The sequence below is a fragment of the Lathamus discolor genome, chromosome 6, assembly GCF_037157495.1.
Source record: "Lathamus discolor isolate bLatDis1 chromosome 6, bLatDis1.hap1, whole genome shotgun sequence".
NCBI lineage: Eukaryota > Metazoa > Chordata > Aves > Psittaciformes > Psittacidae > Lathamus > Lathamus discolor.
In genome coordinates this window covers 62,118,355-62,134,894 of record NC_088889.1, presented here as the reverse complement: position 1 = coordinate 62,134,894, position 16,540 = coordinate 62,118,355, and the positions used below count along the sequence as shown (strand labels likewise).

The 16,540-nt window shown below is 37.3% G+C and overlaps 1 protein-coding gene across 2 annotated transcripts; it reads left to right on the top strand.

The window, feature by feature from the left end:
* The first annotated feature begins 7,108 nt into the window (after positions 1–7,108).
* On the top strand, positions 7,109–15,533 carry OLFML1 (olfactomedin like 1). Of its 2 annotated transcripts, none has more exons than XM_065685939.1 (3): positions 7,109–7,620; positions 9,619–9,904; positions 12,965–15,533. In XM_065685939.1, exons 1-3 carry the CDS (start codon positions 7,495–7,497, stop codon positions 13,741–13,743), a joined length of 1,191 nt encoding a protein of 396 aa, XP_065542011.1. In that variant the 5' UTR covers positions 7,109–7,494; the 3' UTR covers positions 13,744–15,533. The 2 variants fall into 2 exon arrangements, with proteins under 2 accessions (XP_065542011.1, XP_065542010.1); XM_065685938.1 differs by having other exon boundaries at positions 9,616–9,904.
* Positions 15,534–16,540: the final 1,007 nt, after the last annotated feature.

The window sequence follows — 16,540 nt, the reverse complement described above, 5'->3', positions numbered from 1 at the left end:
TTGGCTCAATTCATGGATGCAATTCTTCATTTTTAATTCATTCATAGAAGTATGTTTGAACATTGTGAAAATTTAACCAACTTTTCCAAAAGTAGAAATCTCCAATACTAACACGTAGAAATCTGAGAGCAGCCTCTTAATGAGGCTTACCTTGCAACCAAGATTCAGCTGATAGCAAGCAGATATAAATAGCAAGAAAGATAATCACAAATAGTTTCTTCTTTAATCATAATCTCAGCTTTTAAAAACATCTATTCAAAATACCCCTTTTTTTTTAAGCATGACTCCTGAGTTTCGAGTTGCCCCCTTTTCCTTTTTTGGTAATGTGAAAAAAACAGCATAACAAATTTCAGTCACCCTCATCAAGTTCCACATGGCCCCTTCAGGGCCTTTTCTGTCCTAGTTCGCCCAGTTCATAGACATTTTCTTATCTTTTAGGTTTTGGGTAGATTTAATTAGACACTTGCTAACACAACTCCATCCTATTCAGTTCAAGTTTCCAGTACCGTAGCTATCATCATAATCTCTGAACATGTCATCAGTGATCACTTGGAAGTTTAATGTAGGGTCAGAGTTTCAGTATTAAAAAATATAACCGAAAGTCCTGAATTCGTTGCTTTAGTCTCAGAGCACAGCACCCTGTTACAAACTCTCTCTGTATGTCTCAATGAACTACAGAAGTATGCATTATTCATCATCAGTAAAAACATTTTTTTCGACCAGTTAGTGACATTAAGTCATCTCAAAAGCAAAGCTAGTCTAATAAGTTTCGACAGTTTTCCCAGGTATGTAGAGATCCCTTCTCTCTTCTTTGCAGCATATAGACAGACAGGTTATGAATCCATCTCTTCAGTGCAATGATAAATGAAACAATACTGAAATACGATGAAATGTTGCCCTATCAGTCTCTAGTATTGCTCTCCCTCTCCCCGACAAAAAAAACGCAAACAATAGCCAAAAAAAACCCCAAACAAACAAAAAACCAAACAAAAAAAACCAAACCAACAAACCCCCCAAAACCCCACATCTCATTATAGGCATTTAAAATTTTTTAAATATTTTTTCACATTTTTACCGTGGTAAGATTTAATGTGATATTTAGGAAACAGAAGTCATACATCACACCTAACATACCTATTTCTAAGCTAAATACAACCACAAAACCACAATTGGCATTGTCAACTGACCTGAGCTGGGCAGTTGACATCACCATTTCGTGTAAATACTCTGAGTTTAAAACAACATCATTTGATTACTATACTTTCGCAAATGGGTTTAATGAACATGAACATTCAAGCAAAAGAAATTTGAGTGAGAATATTCATGAGCAGATTTCACACTACAAAACAAGAAAAAAAGAGGAAAAAAAAGAGTTTGTATTGAATTGTACAATTCAAAGTTTCTTTAGTTTCAGAGTTATACAGATCTAAGCTTCAAGGTAGGGGAAATGGATCAACAGAATATCCAATTCTAAGTTTTACAACAAACAAACAAACAATTCAAAATAATTACACATGGTTGGTTTTCACAATGGCAATTCTGTGACCTGTGTCCAGATCAAATACTGTGGATTATTTCAGTACTTTACACATACGTCTCCTCCAGCTCCTCTGCATCTTCAGAAGTACTCTCATCACAGTCTCCCCAGATATCCCTACCCCAATCCTCCGGGTCTGTACCCACAATCAACTTCCAAAGTTGGATAATACTGGGGTTTGGGTTTTTTTTTCTCATGCCAGCATAATTTCAGTTCTTTGTTCCAATAAACATGTTCACTCTCTTTCTCCTTTCAGTTCATATTTCTGACAGTCCATCTGCAACTGCTTCTCCAAATCATTTGTTGCAAAACAGTCCTGTGCCTGCACGAGGCACATGCCCAATATGGTGCACATGCTTTCTTTACCATCTCCACCATATCCACAGCACTGTATGATTCTCTCTAGGAGAGTCAAACCACTTCTCTTTTGCCCATTGTGCGCACGGGGTGAAAGGATACATCTGTGCCCCCCTAACAATTCTTCTATGGACATCCTACCAACTATGCCAATTTCGATGTTGCTGAACCAATAAAATGAGGCTAAGCAAAATTTATTGCTCAGACTCAACTAAAGCTCCACCAACATCAGTTACAGGTTCAGGGTGTCACATGGACTCACCACTACCCTGCTGCTCTCACAGCTGATGTCCAGCGACCCAGCGTGTGCCGTCACTCACCTCCACAGGGAGGGCTCTCCCCTCGACCAGCTCCTGACCCCAGGGAGAGCCCCCGGCTGCAGGAGCTCTGCTCTGGGGAGCAGCGGCTCAGAATGGCTGCCCTGGGGGCTCCTTCACACCCTAGGTCAGTCTGACCTGTGACCACCTGTGTTCACGTACCCTATGGGCTCAGGGCCTGCTTCCTGCCCCTGCACTGCCAGAGCCACCGTCTGGAAGGCCCAAAAGACACGCACAAAAGAGTTTTCCCTGGAGCCTGTCTCAGGGACGGATTTGGTGGGATTTAGCCAAGGTTTTGGTTGGGGCTTTGGCTGGGGCTTCAGCCAAGATGCTCCCAAGATCTGAGGGCCCTCCAGCTCCTAAGGCCGGTCCTCACTTGCTCCAGCGGCTGGCACAAAGGGCTTTCCCCTTGTCCTGACTCGTTTTGCTGGCTTCATATACACTAATGCCTGTCTCTGCAGTTGCAGGCACCTAGCTCTTGCTTCACTCATATGCATGGCGTAGAAAGTGTTTTTAAGTAGAAAAATATTTAAGAAAATATTTAATCAATAATTGTGTTTCTCTCTGTCCTTTTGGACCATCTGAATCACACTTCCTTATGTATGGTTTATCCCATTCAGAGTTTGGAAATAGCGTGTTTCAGTGGTGTTTGCCTTTCAATTCTAAAGACTTGAGAGCCGCCTAGTGGAGGCTTTTCTCTGAATCCCAAAATTCAGCAGTCTTCATTCGTTATTGGTATCACTACTGACACTATTCTCGTAGCTGAACACCACTTAAGGACGCCAACTGGATTTCGTATGTTTGTCTTTTTTATAGAAATGTGAAACACCCTCTAAAATATAAAAGTGAAAGTAGTTTACAGCAACAACAACAACAAAAAAGAATTGGAAATGTTGGATTAATTAGAATCAATGACAAAAATATTTTCTAACCTCACAGATCCCAGCATTAGACAACCTACATCAGTGGTATAGTGGCCAGTACTAACAAGGAATGTGAGTCTGTAGACCCAAGTCTGAACAAAAATAGAAAATACAGAAGGCAATACACTATATATATAGTTAATATAATGCATCATTATTTTTTATCAGCACCAAAACTTTATGAATTAGGCAACTGCAAACTAAGCAAAATTGCAATTACAAACAAAATCCCATTATTTCAGATGGCTATACGTTTTTCTTTTGTTTTGCTCGTAACACATTTGATTAATGATCACGAGGTGCAAAAAACCACAAGGCACATATGCACTCATGTATAACTTATGCATCAGGCTGAGTAACACTTATTCTATTGCATGTTTGTACAAGGTCAGTAATGTAGAAAGCTGTAAATCAGACTGTGTCTGATGCTTTCTTTCAATCTTTCTATTATTGTTTTACATGCAGAAGTAAACCAAAGATGAATAACATAACCAGCCCTGTTTTAAGCCAGTCTTGTCTTCAGGAGTAAAACCTGATGTATATGTATACTTATATCTGTACCTATACCTATATCTGTAACTATATGTATATGTATATGTGTATTACTTAGATCTAAGACACAGGAGTGGGGTCTTCCCACCTTTTGCAGGTAAGAAAATAACATTTTCCCACATCATTAGGAACATAATTAGGAATAGCATTAGGAGAGCATGTAAAAGCCAAGGAAGAAAAGTGAGAGAACTTGGGAGTCAGGGATGATTCCAAAACTCAGAAAGAAAAATGTGAGGCTGTGTTTACAGTGCACACTGTGAGTCTATCAGCATAACAGACATAGACAGACCCAACAATGACACAATGAGGTTTATGTGTTCTGGCTCTGGTGTGACAACAACTGTGTCTCGTGGTTCCTATGAGGAACTAAGGCATGCCTACAGGAAGCTTCTGTCGGACTGGAGGTAAGTAAGTCAGAAAAACTGAGGAAGACCTGGAACAGGAAGCTACAACAGTGATGTGAAAGAGCTGGAGATCTGCAACGAATCAGAGAGACTCATCTTCAACAAGGCAAGGAAGTGCCTTGAGCAGTAATCTCAAGGTCTCCATGGCTGAGGTCCTATCTCATGATAGATACAATTTTCCCATCATGTATGTGATGCAGAAATGAGATTCTGTGGAGAACTCAGAGTTCACTACATCCCCGTTGACTATAACAGGACTTGCAAGTACCATAGAGTGCTGCATATTGCTGCAAAAAGCCTGACCTATTGTGGTCCTGCTCTAGTTTTACCAGCTGAAATGCTAGAAAGAAACTGACTTTTAAAACAAAAACACCAACAAAACATAGTGTGTAGTAGTGTAAGGATGAAATAATATCTTAAGGAAATGACATTTTTTCCCCATCCAGCATCTGAAACCAAAACCATGACATAGATGAGGAGCTGAAAATGGCTATTTTTCATTTGGAAACCTCAAACAGCTGTCAAAACAGAGACACCAAATGGTAAAAATGTCAAATAAGTGCAGCAAAGATGCACCAATGACAGGAAAAGAACACCGTCTTACCCAGAGAGTAGACAAAAACAGTGAAAAAGCATATACACTTATATTGACATACTTGTTTCCTTTCAGAAGTTTGCCTGTCAAGTCAGCATAATAATAAGAAACCTATTCCAGGAGTATTTCATAAGAGAAAAATGTTCCTTGAGATAAGAATAATCTTTCTGCCCTGTTGGCGTGTAACACCCTGTGCACTGAAATTAACTTCTTCCCAAGCATGCCAAACAATCCTGCTTTAAATTATTATCATGAATGCATATATATTTATTAAATACACAGCTAATATGTAGCTGGAAAAAATGTATATGAATATATCTAGGCAGAACAGAACTGAAAAAATATAAAACAAATAAAAAAAAAACAAACCCACCAAAAAAAGCCATCAACAAAAACAAAACCAACAAAGCTCCATTCTTAACCAGATGCTGTAACATGCCCTCCCAGAATACAGCATCTGACATGGACCATCATTGCCATTTACCTAGAGATTGTGGTTTAATGAGCATGGGAATGTCTCATTAAGAGAAATCCTTTGAAGATTCTGGTCTTTCAACTGCTGGCAATTCTAAGCAATGATGGAGCAATATTACAAAATCCAGGGTTTTATGCAACATGCTTAACCTTATAAGGTATGCTTAGCAGTTCAAGATATTTTGCTTTGTAGATAATTTATCCCTGTTTTAAGATGAAAGAAAGAAACTATATATTTAAATCTTGACTTTTAAGTATGTTTTCTTGAAAGTTTGTCATATTTTGCTTAGGGCATTTTATTTGGTTAGGTGGTCTGGATTCAACTATTAATAAAGTTGCTGTGAACTGATAAATGGCATTGTTCATCTAGTGAAGTCTGAAGAATTGTTTGCAATTATAAAAGAAAAAAAATATGTAATATCTCTTCTAAGGAAAAGCTTTCCATAAGGATTTCTGCTAGCAGTGATGCTTCACCATGCTCCAAGAGACTACTGCCTTATATTAGATGGCAACCTAGATTACGAACTGCAGTGAAAAAGAATATTAAAAGTCATACATTTGAGTTGCTGCTTCACATTACCTTAAGATAGGACTTGCAATCACAACTTAAGTCAGGCTTGTTCCAAACTGCAGGCAAACCATGATAGATTTTATTTTACACAGATGTATGGATCCTCCCTCTACTAAAGGAAGATATCAGCCTATTGAATTCCACAGTTTTCACCTCCTGATCATTACCTTACATTATTGTGATAGACATACCAAACTCAGAGAACAACTCAGAAGGATTCCAGGTTCACCCAGGAACTTAGAAAAGGAATTGGTTTTCTGTATTGTGCCCCAGAGTTGAAGCTGATCATTTTGTGGAAGACAGCACACTTTGCCAAGACATACCATAGGACATAATCAAGAAAGACCACACTTCCTAGGATGTCTGTTCTCAGTGCATAATGCTTTAAGGATGCAAGCAGGTAAGCTTTTTTTCCTCCCAGACACAAGCTCTGGAATAAAGTGAAATAATGCTGGAGCATAGAACCAGGTGCATCACTTGGTATAGAACCCTTTGTGCATCACTGATTTCACCTTTAAATAGAAACTGGCAAATTATTTATGCTTAAGATGAAGCAATATTAAAACAAAAATACTCATCTATGCATTTCTGTAAAATCTGCCTGTAGAGCATTCATACCTTGCAACAACGAAGCAAATGGAAGTAAAAACCTGCCTGCTGTGTCACATTTTCCTGAATTCTGGCACAAAACACATGCTCACATACAAGGTAGTCAGAAAGAAAAAAAAACAGGCTATGCAACCATGAGGGGAAAAGAAATGTAGAGAAAAAAAATGGAACTTAAAAACAGTGAAGAGGTGGAGAATCCTGAGAAAGACAAACAGAGACATCCTGTTTGGCTTCAGATACAAAGAGCCTTCTAACATCCTAACACACAGTTTCCTAGCAAATGCAGTGTTGGCATAGCCATGTATATTTCCAGAAAAGGCTTTCACTCATGGAAATGGTGAAAAAGAATAAATAAACATTTCTTCAAATGCAATAGACCCACAAAAGTTAATTATAGTTAATTTTTAAATCATCCTGAGTGGAATTATTGTTGCGAAATAAGAAACCTATCAAGGACTACATTAAATTGACACAAAACTGTGTTAAGTATTTTGATTTTATCTGAAAAGTACTGAAGGACAAGGGAAAAAATTAAAAATATTTTTTCGGTCCTACTGTCTTCCTATAAATAGGTTGAATACTGGAAGTGAAAACAATTGCTTTAGATTGTTTTACAGTAACAGCTGTGGTTGTTGAAATAGCTACAGACATTATGCAGATCTCCCTGTTAAAGAGTGACCGGTGCTCCACTGACTTTGAATCTATGCTGACTTAGACCAGCTACACACTGCACAGTGTTGGTCACATGGGAAGGCAGATGGGAGGAAAAAGAAAGGAAAACAAATTATTTTTGTTTGTATTTAATAAAATTTGGCCTACAGGCTTTATGTGACTCAGTACTGAACATCTGGGATTGATCAGAGGATCACAGACTGGAAAACAGTCATATGGCTTCTAGAAATAAACACATTCAGTTCCTCTTCCACAATTTATTTTTTTAATGACAAACTGAAACTGCCATTTTAAGTCTTTTTAATACTTGCAGCCACAGTATTTTTAACTTTTTAGTAATTTTTAGTATTACTTTTTCACATCATGGCATCAGACAGCTCTTAAATTGCATTTAATCCTGGACTGGCAGCAGTGTTTGGGATTGCCATCCACACACACACACTCTTAATTCCCTACTATTTTGCTTCAGAATTTTATGAAACAATGGTAGTCCTGCAACTTCAATTTTTATTAGTTCCTTTCCTCACAAGCACCATGGGAGCGGCACAATATATGATGCAAGATGCAGCATTGATGAATTACATTGACCGGCGTTTCCTGTCTTTAGAGGTATGTGTTTGTTGCATAATTCTGCAATACTGCCTAACTGCAGAGGTTTGAAAATGTATGAAGTCTCTTCTATGTATATGAACACACAACAGTTTGCATGATAAACAATACAAGGGAGATAAATTTCCAGCTTTTTCAACTAAGTAAAATTGTAGCTAAACCTTTAGCTATAATGATTCCTAATTGCCACATTATTATTTGCTACAGGATATGATTTCATAAAGTTATATTCTTATTCTGTTATCACTTGTATTTTTTTACATCAGTGAATTTAGCTAAATATGCAAATATTTATAGTACTGTCACAGTCCATCATAGGGAATAGTGTAACTGTATTGTTATCAGTAGAAGTGCTCAAATATTAATAAAGATAATGAGGACATTAATAAGTATCAGATATTTTTCCTTTGTACAGATGAGCTTACCTGGAATAAAGTTTAAGGCACATTTGTGTAAACTAGCAGCATATTTGCACTTTAACTAGGAGCTGAAAAAATTCCCTCAGAGCTGCGAGGCTGAAATAGACATTTGCTTTCCATTAATTATACAAAAGCACCAGTACCACCTTCTTTTTCTGAAGCAGAAAAATACCAGAACTTCAAAATACTTTTTCAGCATTGGCATGCTGTAATCATACATAGTAAATTTTAAATCAATAACATGTCCTTGACTCCTGACTTGTGTTGCAGACTCTTAGAGAAGCTTTAACTTATCTGATCTTGCATTCCCTTTTTGTACAAAGCTCTCACTGGTCTTATCACAACACAGAGAAACCAGAAGGTTTAGCCTGGTATTCTGCTCTCATCGTATAGACTAACATTTAAATTTTCTTAGCCACTGTAGGAATAACTTCACGTGATAATTTCCAGTCATTTAGCACCCATTAAAAATGATGCAATTCTACTTATGGCATTTGGTGCAAGGGGCAAGAACGAAAGAACAAGAAAAAGGGTGAGGCAGATATTGAAAATACTTAAATTGTAGAAAGTACAATATCCTGGAAACTTATGGTCACATAGAAGTAGGCGGGGGGGGGGTGGGGGGGTGGGGTGGGGGAGAGGACACGACACAATGAGCACTTTTCAAAACAAACCAACCACCACTGCCAAGTATACTTGGAACACCTGCTTTAGCAAAATCAGACATCCCCTATTGAAACACCACCTTAAATAAAACACATGAAACCTGTGCTTAAAAGAGCAAATCAGAATAACCAATCTAGCAGTAGGTCTACTGTGATTCTGTGTTCGGGTTTATATATCGGTTCAATTTCTTCACCTTCCCAAAGGCAGTTGGGCTTCTGTTTTCAGGCCACCTATGATCTTCACAAAAGCAGCTGCTTTAGAACCAAGAAACCACTTTCCTCACCTTTAAAAACATTGATAAGCTGAATCTAGGTATAAAGAAAGATCTGTTGCTGGGTTTGTTTTGTTTTTAAATACAGCAAACAAATTGACAAAAACCCCAGCAACCTTCTCAAACATAGGATTTTGATTTTCCATTTTAAATGAACGAAAACCAGCCACACTAGATAATTTCTTGGTCAGAAGAGGTGTATTTATGTGAAATGTTCACGTTTTAGATTTCTGTCAGAAAAACTTTTGTGACCACTTCACCAATGGTCGTACAGGAGCTCTGAAAAGTTTCTGGAAAGCAAATAGTCAGAGATCACATGCACTTAAGTGTCTCTGGCTGTTTCCACCAGAGCACTTTTCCCACTTTAGGCAACAAAGCAAAGTATCTGGTGGTCAGTAACCACATCAAGAAAACAAATGTGGGGTTTTTTTTCCAAGCTGTGAATGCTAATTCTAGTCTAATATGTCCATTTCATGTAGATAAACAGCGACAGACCACCAGTTTGAAATAGATAAGTGGGCAGGGGGACTGGAAAAGAAAGAATAGTGTAGTCTTTAAAGTAATCATGAATGAGGTTGTAATCATATGTCAGAATATTCATGTCTCTCCATATATTTTCTTCCTGTGTTCTAACTCAAGAAGAGGCTGGAAAAGTGCAACCAAGACATACTGGATTACGTGGAAGAATTCCGAGACTTTTCGAAGACAGTACTGTCACGCCTGGCACGACTGAATGGTTATAAGGCTGAGGTTAAAAGTGAAGTAGAGAATTTGCTAACAAGAATTGAACGAGCACAGAGGGACATTGACTATTTTGGATCTGTCACAGTTTCTAATGCATGTATAGAAGTACATGAAGACCTGGTGAAACAGCAGCTATTTGAAGAAGCAGAAACAAAAAAGAAACTTAAGCTCATGCTTAACGCAAGTAAGAACAGTCTACTTTTCAGAACTTTGATGTGAATGAGCTGGTGCATGCATGCTGATGCAGGGATAACAGATTTCCACAAGTTATGTGAATACCACAGATAATTGCAGGGAGCTTTGCATGTGTAAATATTGAACAAAAAAAGCAAAAAACAAACAAAAAAATTAAAAACCCACTACAAAAATAGCATGGGAGAGGGAAGGAAGAAAGCACAGTTCAGACACTTATTTTGCAGATACTCTGCTGCGTATCAAAATGGTTCGTTGGAAGCTGCTTTTTATTATAAAGTTATGTAGAAAGCCTCTGAAGGTACACTCTTGCAAAGTCACAGAAAAAATGCCAGTGCATTTCCGAGTATTGCAGCTCTACCAAGAAATTAATGGTGGTCTTTGTTTATTGGCATGAGCAGGGGTCAAAAGCTCAACTCAAAGGTGAACTAACAACTTAATAAAAGGACTTAATTAATTTCTACACTCTGCATCTGTTTTACTGTCCTCTGTTATTCTTTCTCTTCCTCTCCCCTCCATGTATTTTGTCATGAGAACACACTGGTTTAGATGCAAGCAAAGCTCAGTTCCCATCTGAAAATTAAGTGTTGAGGTACTTAGTATGAAAAATATATACATAACCTATACCTTAAAAAAGAAAAAGTTTTATAAATATCTTTGCCTTAAGAAAGTTGGTTATAGATGTAAATTATATATTGTAGACATATTTGAAGTAGTCTGTTTCCTTTCCATTCAAAAGTAGTAAGAAATTAAACAGTAAGAAATATAAACTGCCTTTTTTTTAAAGCTGGGTGAAAGATCTTTAGCATCATTAATTCTACAATTCTACTACCTTCAACACAGATTTAATTTTACAAATAAGTTTAGAACTTATAATAAAAGATTAATAAGGCAGATGGTAACAGAAGCAATCACCTATTCTAGTTCTAAGATCTAGTATTACACCACAGTTGAATGCTCTGAATATCAAGATTTCTTTTTCCATATATAGATTCTTTGAAAATTAGGCATTTTTTTTTGAGGCAGAAAAAATGTTGGATTCTTAAACTGACTGTGGTAAGGACACTTTGAAAAATATACCTTTACAAGTTTTAGAGAGAAAGAAATTACTTTTCATTTCCCTTATTGGAAATTATTAATTTTATTGCAACATTTCATAGCAACTTTACTTTCATCAGTACTAGTCAGATGCTTGTCACATTGATGCCGATGGTAAAACTAGTCCCTGTGCAGATTTTACAGCACTTAGAAAACTTAGCAAGACCTAGCAAATAGCAGCTCTGCTTCTATGTTATCATATATTAGCCAGAAGTTACAATATTTTTGCTGAGCTGTTCCGAAACTCTAGCAAAAAAATGTGGTTTAAGTCCAACTTTGTTTTTGGTTCAAGTTGACACAGACTTGAAAATAACAATCAAGTAGAATCACTGGTTTTACATGCAGTAGGTGACACCTCATCCTGCTTTGGTGGGAAACGCGAAATGATCTGTGCATTTTGGGGTATGATAAGAAACAGTGAGCTTTGAAGATATTATTGTGGAGGATGTGGAAAAAAAATAGTAAACTTTTTTCCCACTGTAAATGCCTCTGTTTCTCATCTTCCTCCAAGCTGTTAGGAAAGCCAGAGAGTGAAAAATCTTCTCTCAGAAAGAGAGATGTTATTCATAGATTTCTGTTGGCAATCATGTTACCTCTCCTGCAGAGGAAGATAGTGCTAAGGCTAGCTAGGTATTTGGATTCAACAGTTTTTTTAAGTTTTTAGAATCTGTCTAATCAATAAATACTAGCTTTGGGAAAGCTTGCTCAAGGAAGGTGCACCTAGAGTGAGAATTCTCAAGAAAAAATCCATGCTGTAGCAGCATATCTAAACGCTTTGATTAGAGGGTATCAGTACACACAAATGACATAAAGGTTGCTCTCTACAGACAATTGGAATCCTGCCACTGACTTCAATAGATTCATATCAGGCCAAACAGCGAGGCTAGTTTTGCTTTCCTTATTTCATCTACTGCCAGAACTTTCTGCCTTAGGGCTATGTTCTGTTTACTAAAATGGATGCACTTCACTAAAGGCAATTCTTTAAACTTCAAATAGCGTCTCTTGTAATTTATGTGTGCCTTTGGTAAATGAGTTTGTTAATATGCTTTGCAGTAGAATTTTTCCTGAAAAGGATGATACTGGATAAAGGTCTTGGCATCTGGATGCCCAAGCTTTTGACAAATGTGGTGTTTTTTGGTTTCAAACATCTGTTGAAAGTGCATACAAAATGTAATGAAGCCAAAACTATGACTTGCTCTCTGATGGTGCCAATTTTGTGCCTATAGCAAGCTAAAAAATTACGTAAATCTACAGGCCATGCTTGTAGCATAAGAGTTGATGACACACTTAATTTAAAGCCCACCTTAATGTATAGGCATTCACAATTAATTGTGATATATATTTGTCCTAGTTCCTTTGTTTTGCAGGTGTTGAGAAGGGGAATGGTAAGATTAACGAATGTTTTGACTTTCTCTTATAATGATCTATTTTTATTTGACTTATTATTAAAAAAAAAAAAATGAAAGAGGCTAACAGACAGTAAGAGAATTCCTGAAACAAAAAGCCTATACACATGGCATATCAGAAAAATGGATTTTAATTAGTATGCCTTCATAAGAAATAAGTTTGATTATTTTACTATGTTGATTTAAAGCAGAAGTAACTTCTCTGAAGTAAAAATTGAAGCCCTGTAAGATCTGACAGGAATAATCATAGAATCACTGACTATGCTCTTGCTCACTTTTCAGGTACACAAATAGAATCTTTTTTGGATAACACTGGTCTAATAGAGTAGAAAACAACACACTATTGTAATGAAGATATGCAGTTTCGTTAGGAGGAGATGCTGAATATATTAAGTAAAATTAGCTTCAACACTACTTAGCATAGCCTTGTTGCTGACACCTTTACTGTTATATTAACGTACATCTTCTAGTAGGATTAAAAGGAAACTAAGTAATTCAAAGAAAAATTCGAATAATTTATTTTCTTGTATTTGGGTGTTTCTTTGCAGGTTGTGACCACATGCTTGCAGGTATTAAGTCCCTAAAGATATTTAAGAAGACTGGAGATAAGCATGGCTCTTGGATGAAAGATCCTGGCAAAAAGCATGCAAAGATCTATTTATTAAATGGTTCTGTAAATAATGTTATTTTGGAATTTGCAAATATCATGACATTCATGGAAAGCAATCATATGCTAAAAGCTCGCAAAGTCACCTTGCCATTTCCCTGGCAAGGAACTGGCCACATCATATATCAGGGTTTCCTGTTCTATCACAGATACGGCTCCTTAAATGAAATAATTAAATTCAATATCCAGAAAAGAAACATAACTGACCAAATGCTATTGCCAGGGGCTGGAAGAATTCCTGCTTATCAGCTTTCTCCACCCACAAAAATAGATCTTGCCATTGATGAGCAAGGGCTCTGGGCAATACATGCAGAACCAGAGACTGAAGGAAACATTGTAATCACTAAAATCAACCACATAACCATGGCAGTAGAGCACACCTGGGACACATCATGCAATAGCAAGGATGCTGAAGCAGCTTTCATGACATGCAACACACTCTATGTTGTGTACAACATTCCAAGTGGAGGCACCTCTCGCATACAATGTGTTTATGATGTTTTAGGTGCTGTAAATACTTATGAAATCTCAGTGCTGCATTTTCCAAAGCGTCAAGGTAGCCATTCCACTATACATTACAATCCTAAAGAAAAACAACTCTTTGCTTGGGGTGATGGATCCCAGATCATTTATAAGCTGCACACAAAGCAAAAAGTTTAGAATGCTTAGCAACTTTTCAAGTACACTTAAAAGCTATCAGCCCCACGTCAAGGTGATCAGTAAAATGTATTAAAATTACATTATTCCCGTTTGTTACAACTTTCACCTATTTTACATTCATTTAGGCTTTCATACCCAGTGATCTTAAACTAATGTCCAATTAATAGCATGTAAGGACTCTGTTAATATGAGTTACATGATGATCCAACACCACATACATACACACACTGCCAAATCAGTCTAAAAGACTAAAGATAATTAGAAAGAAAAAAACAAACAAACAAAACCCCAAAAAACAAACAAAACAAACAAACAAAAAAACCCACCACAAAAAACCAAAATAACCCACAACCCCAAACCAAACAAACCAAAACACAAAAATCCAATCCATTTCTGCCACATTCTTTTCCTGTCAGAACTACATATTCCACTTCAGCACCACAGAAATCAAATCAGAAGTCCTTCCCGTCCAATACAAATTACTTGACAACTTTCCCTACCCTGAAGCTCACTGTAGGAAGCCTTGTAAGCACTAGAAAATCACATGCTTCCAGGGAAATTATCTATAAAGATAATTTAAAAGGAGAGGTTTATTTTATTACAAAGCATAGAGGTATACATCCTCAGAAATAAGGTTTATTTCTAACATATGGTTCTTGCCCATTATATCAAGGCTATTCATTATCGTTGAACATCTAGAATATTTCCATGACATTTCCACACTTTAGTTATCCATACAGCTGTACAGTCCAATTTTGATCCTGCTAATACATTAGCTGCAGTTAAATATTCACTTCTGACAGCTTCAATTTGCCACCTTTCTTTTTTTTCCCAGTGTATCACTGCCTGTGTGTCAGAAGGAATGTTCCTAGATGATATCTTCTGCATCAGACACTATTTTAAAAAGTTTTACATATCACTCATTCAGCATCTAGTTGTGAGGCATTTTCTCAATACTTCAAAGCATTTCCACCACCCATAACAGAATCCTCTTCATATGACTCCAGCAAAATACCTATACAGAAAAGGTGGCCCTGATGAGCATAGTGGTGCATGTGAGGGCATGTCAGTGGTCATTTGTGGATTTCTAAGTACCAGATGAACTCTGGGCAAATACAAATGCATTTTTGTTTCAAAAATAAAATTAAAACCAAACAAACAAGCAAAACACCAAAACAAACAAACAAAAAACCCACAAACAAACCCTAGGTCTTTACTTGTGAAATGCAGGTTTTTTGGATTTGATGATAGCTGCATCTTTGTTTAGTAACAACAAGAACAAAAAAAATGGCGCTTGAAAGGCAATCCATAGCTGTTTGCACAGAAAGCCCATTTTGTTCTTTACACTGAAAGAGCTGTTGGTCTGTTCAAAAGTAACTTCAACAGAGCAGCCAGACATCAGGGAATGATCTTGAAAAGTAGTTCCAGCTAAGAGTGCATGGACTGCTGAGTTGCAACAGTGCTACTCTGCTTTTAGCAAATAAACTAATCATTCTAAGCAGCCTTAAAGACTATAGCATTATTTCTGTGATGCAGAAGCCATAGGAAGCACAGTTAAAGAAAAGATATCCTCAGGCTGAAAGTAAGGTGTGTTGGAACTGTGCCACTATGGGTCAATGGCAGATTCCACTATCTGGCTTCCTGTTCCTCACCTGTAAAATTACAAACACAGAAATAAAAAAAAAAAAATATATATATAAAAATATAAAATATAATATAAAAATATAAAAAGCCACCTTAGAAATGCTTCGAGATCTTTTACTGCAAAAGGATGTGCAATTTTTTTAATTAACGAATAAAGGCTTTTGATGCAAATACAGATTGAGTCTCCTCATTAGAAAAAGGCATTCTTGGAATATACCATGTGCCACACAATTAAACAACAAAGAAAGCCAATGCTATTGTATTGTGTAGAGAGGTCAATAAGCAGCCCTCAAAAGTTCAGGCAGGGCTCTTGCTGAAACTCGCTGGCCTGGAAATCCAACCTTCAAAACGAATTAAAGGTAATGCCAACTTTTGACAAAAGGAGAAAGTTTTGTAAAGATGAATTTCACTAGATTAATTCATACTGAACAAACTGAAAAAGAAAAAAAAAAAGAAATAACAGTTTTCTTAAATCTGAAAACTGAGGTTCATTTACTCTCTGATGTTGTTCTAAGGTTATTGTGTTTCAGCATGTTTTTCCAAAGGAAACAGCTCAGGCGTTTCTGGAAATGAGCATGAGGAAATAAAACCAAATTCATAAGGAACTGAGCAGGTATCGCTCACCTCCAAAAGATTTGTAGCCATTTGGCTGAGGAGCATGTCCTGCTTCAAACTGAGGCTTGAGCATTGCTAGTGTCAGAGATGTGGAAACCCAGCTCAACGGGATGAACTCACAAGACTTCCAAAGAACAGGTTCCACACTGGCTTTTTGAAAGCAGACCAGTTGGTCAAACCATCTCAAGACAATCCACAGCTCTTACCCCTTCGGAAGGTACACACCTCCTTCCCAGAGGGTGACAGAGTCAATGCCTTGACCGGGACATGCTTGTGAGTATTCAATGCCTTCTGCTAGTGCAAGGTTGGGAAGAAATGGTGTCAGAGATTTTCCCACCATGAATTGCTAGGGAAAGGAGAAGGTAGGAAGAAGAAAACGCTGGACTAGACTAGTTGAGTTGGAAGGGGCTTCCAAAGAGCATCTAGTGCAAACTGCCTGTGCCATGCTGCAGGCACACATTCAGTTTTTCCGGGCAGGTGGTCCCATGCGTTGGCTGTCAGCATGTCAATACAGCAGAGAAGAAAATGGTGTGAAATT

Excerpts from the sequence above, each read along its gene's own strand:
- OLFML1 (XM_065685938.1), top strand. The coding sequence starts at position 7,495 with ATGGTAGTCCTGCAACTTCAATTTTTATTAGTTCCTTTCCTCACAAGC. Across the intron at positions 7,621-9,615 it reads GGCGTTTCCTGTCTTTAGAG|AAGAGGCTGGAAAAGTGCAA; the intron begins GTATGTGTTTGT and ends TTCTAACTCAAG. Across the intron at positions 9,905-12,964 it reads TAAGCTCATGCTTAACGCAA|GTTGTGACCACATGCTTGCA; the intron begins GTAAGAACAGTC and ends GTTTCTTTGCAG.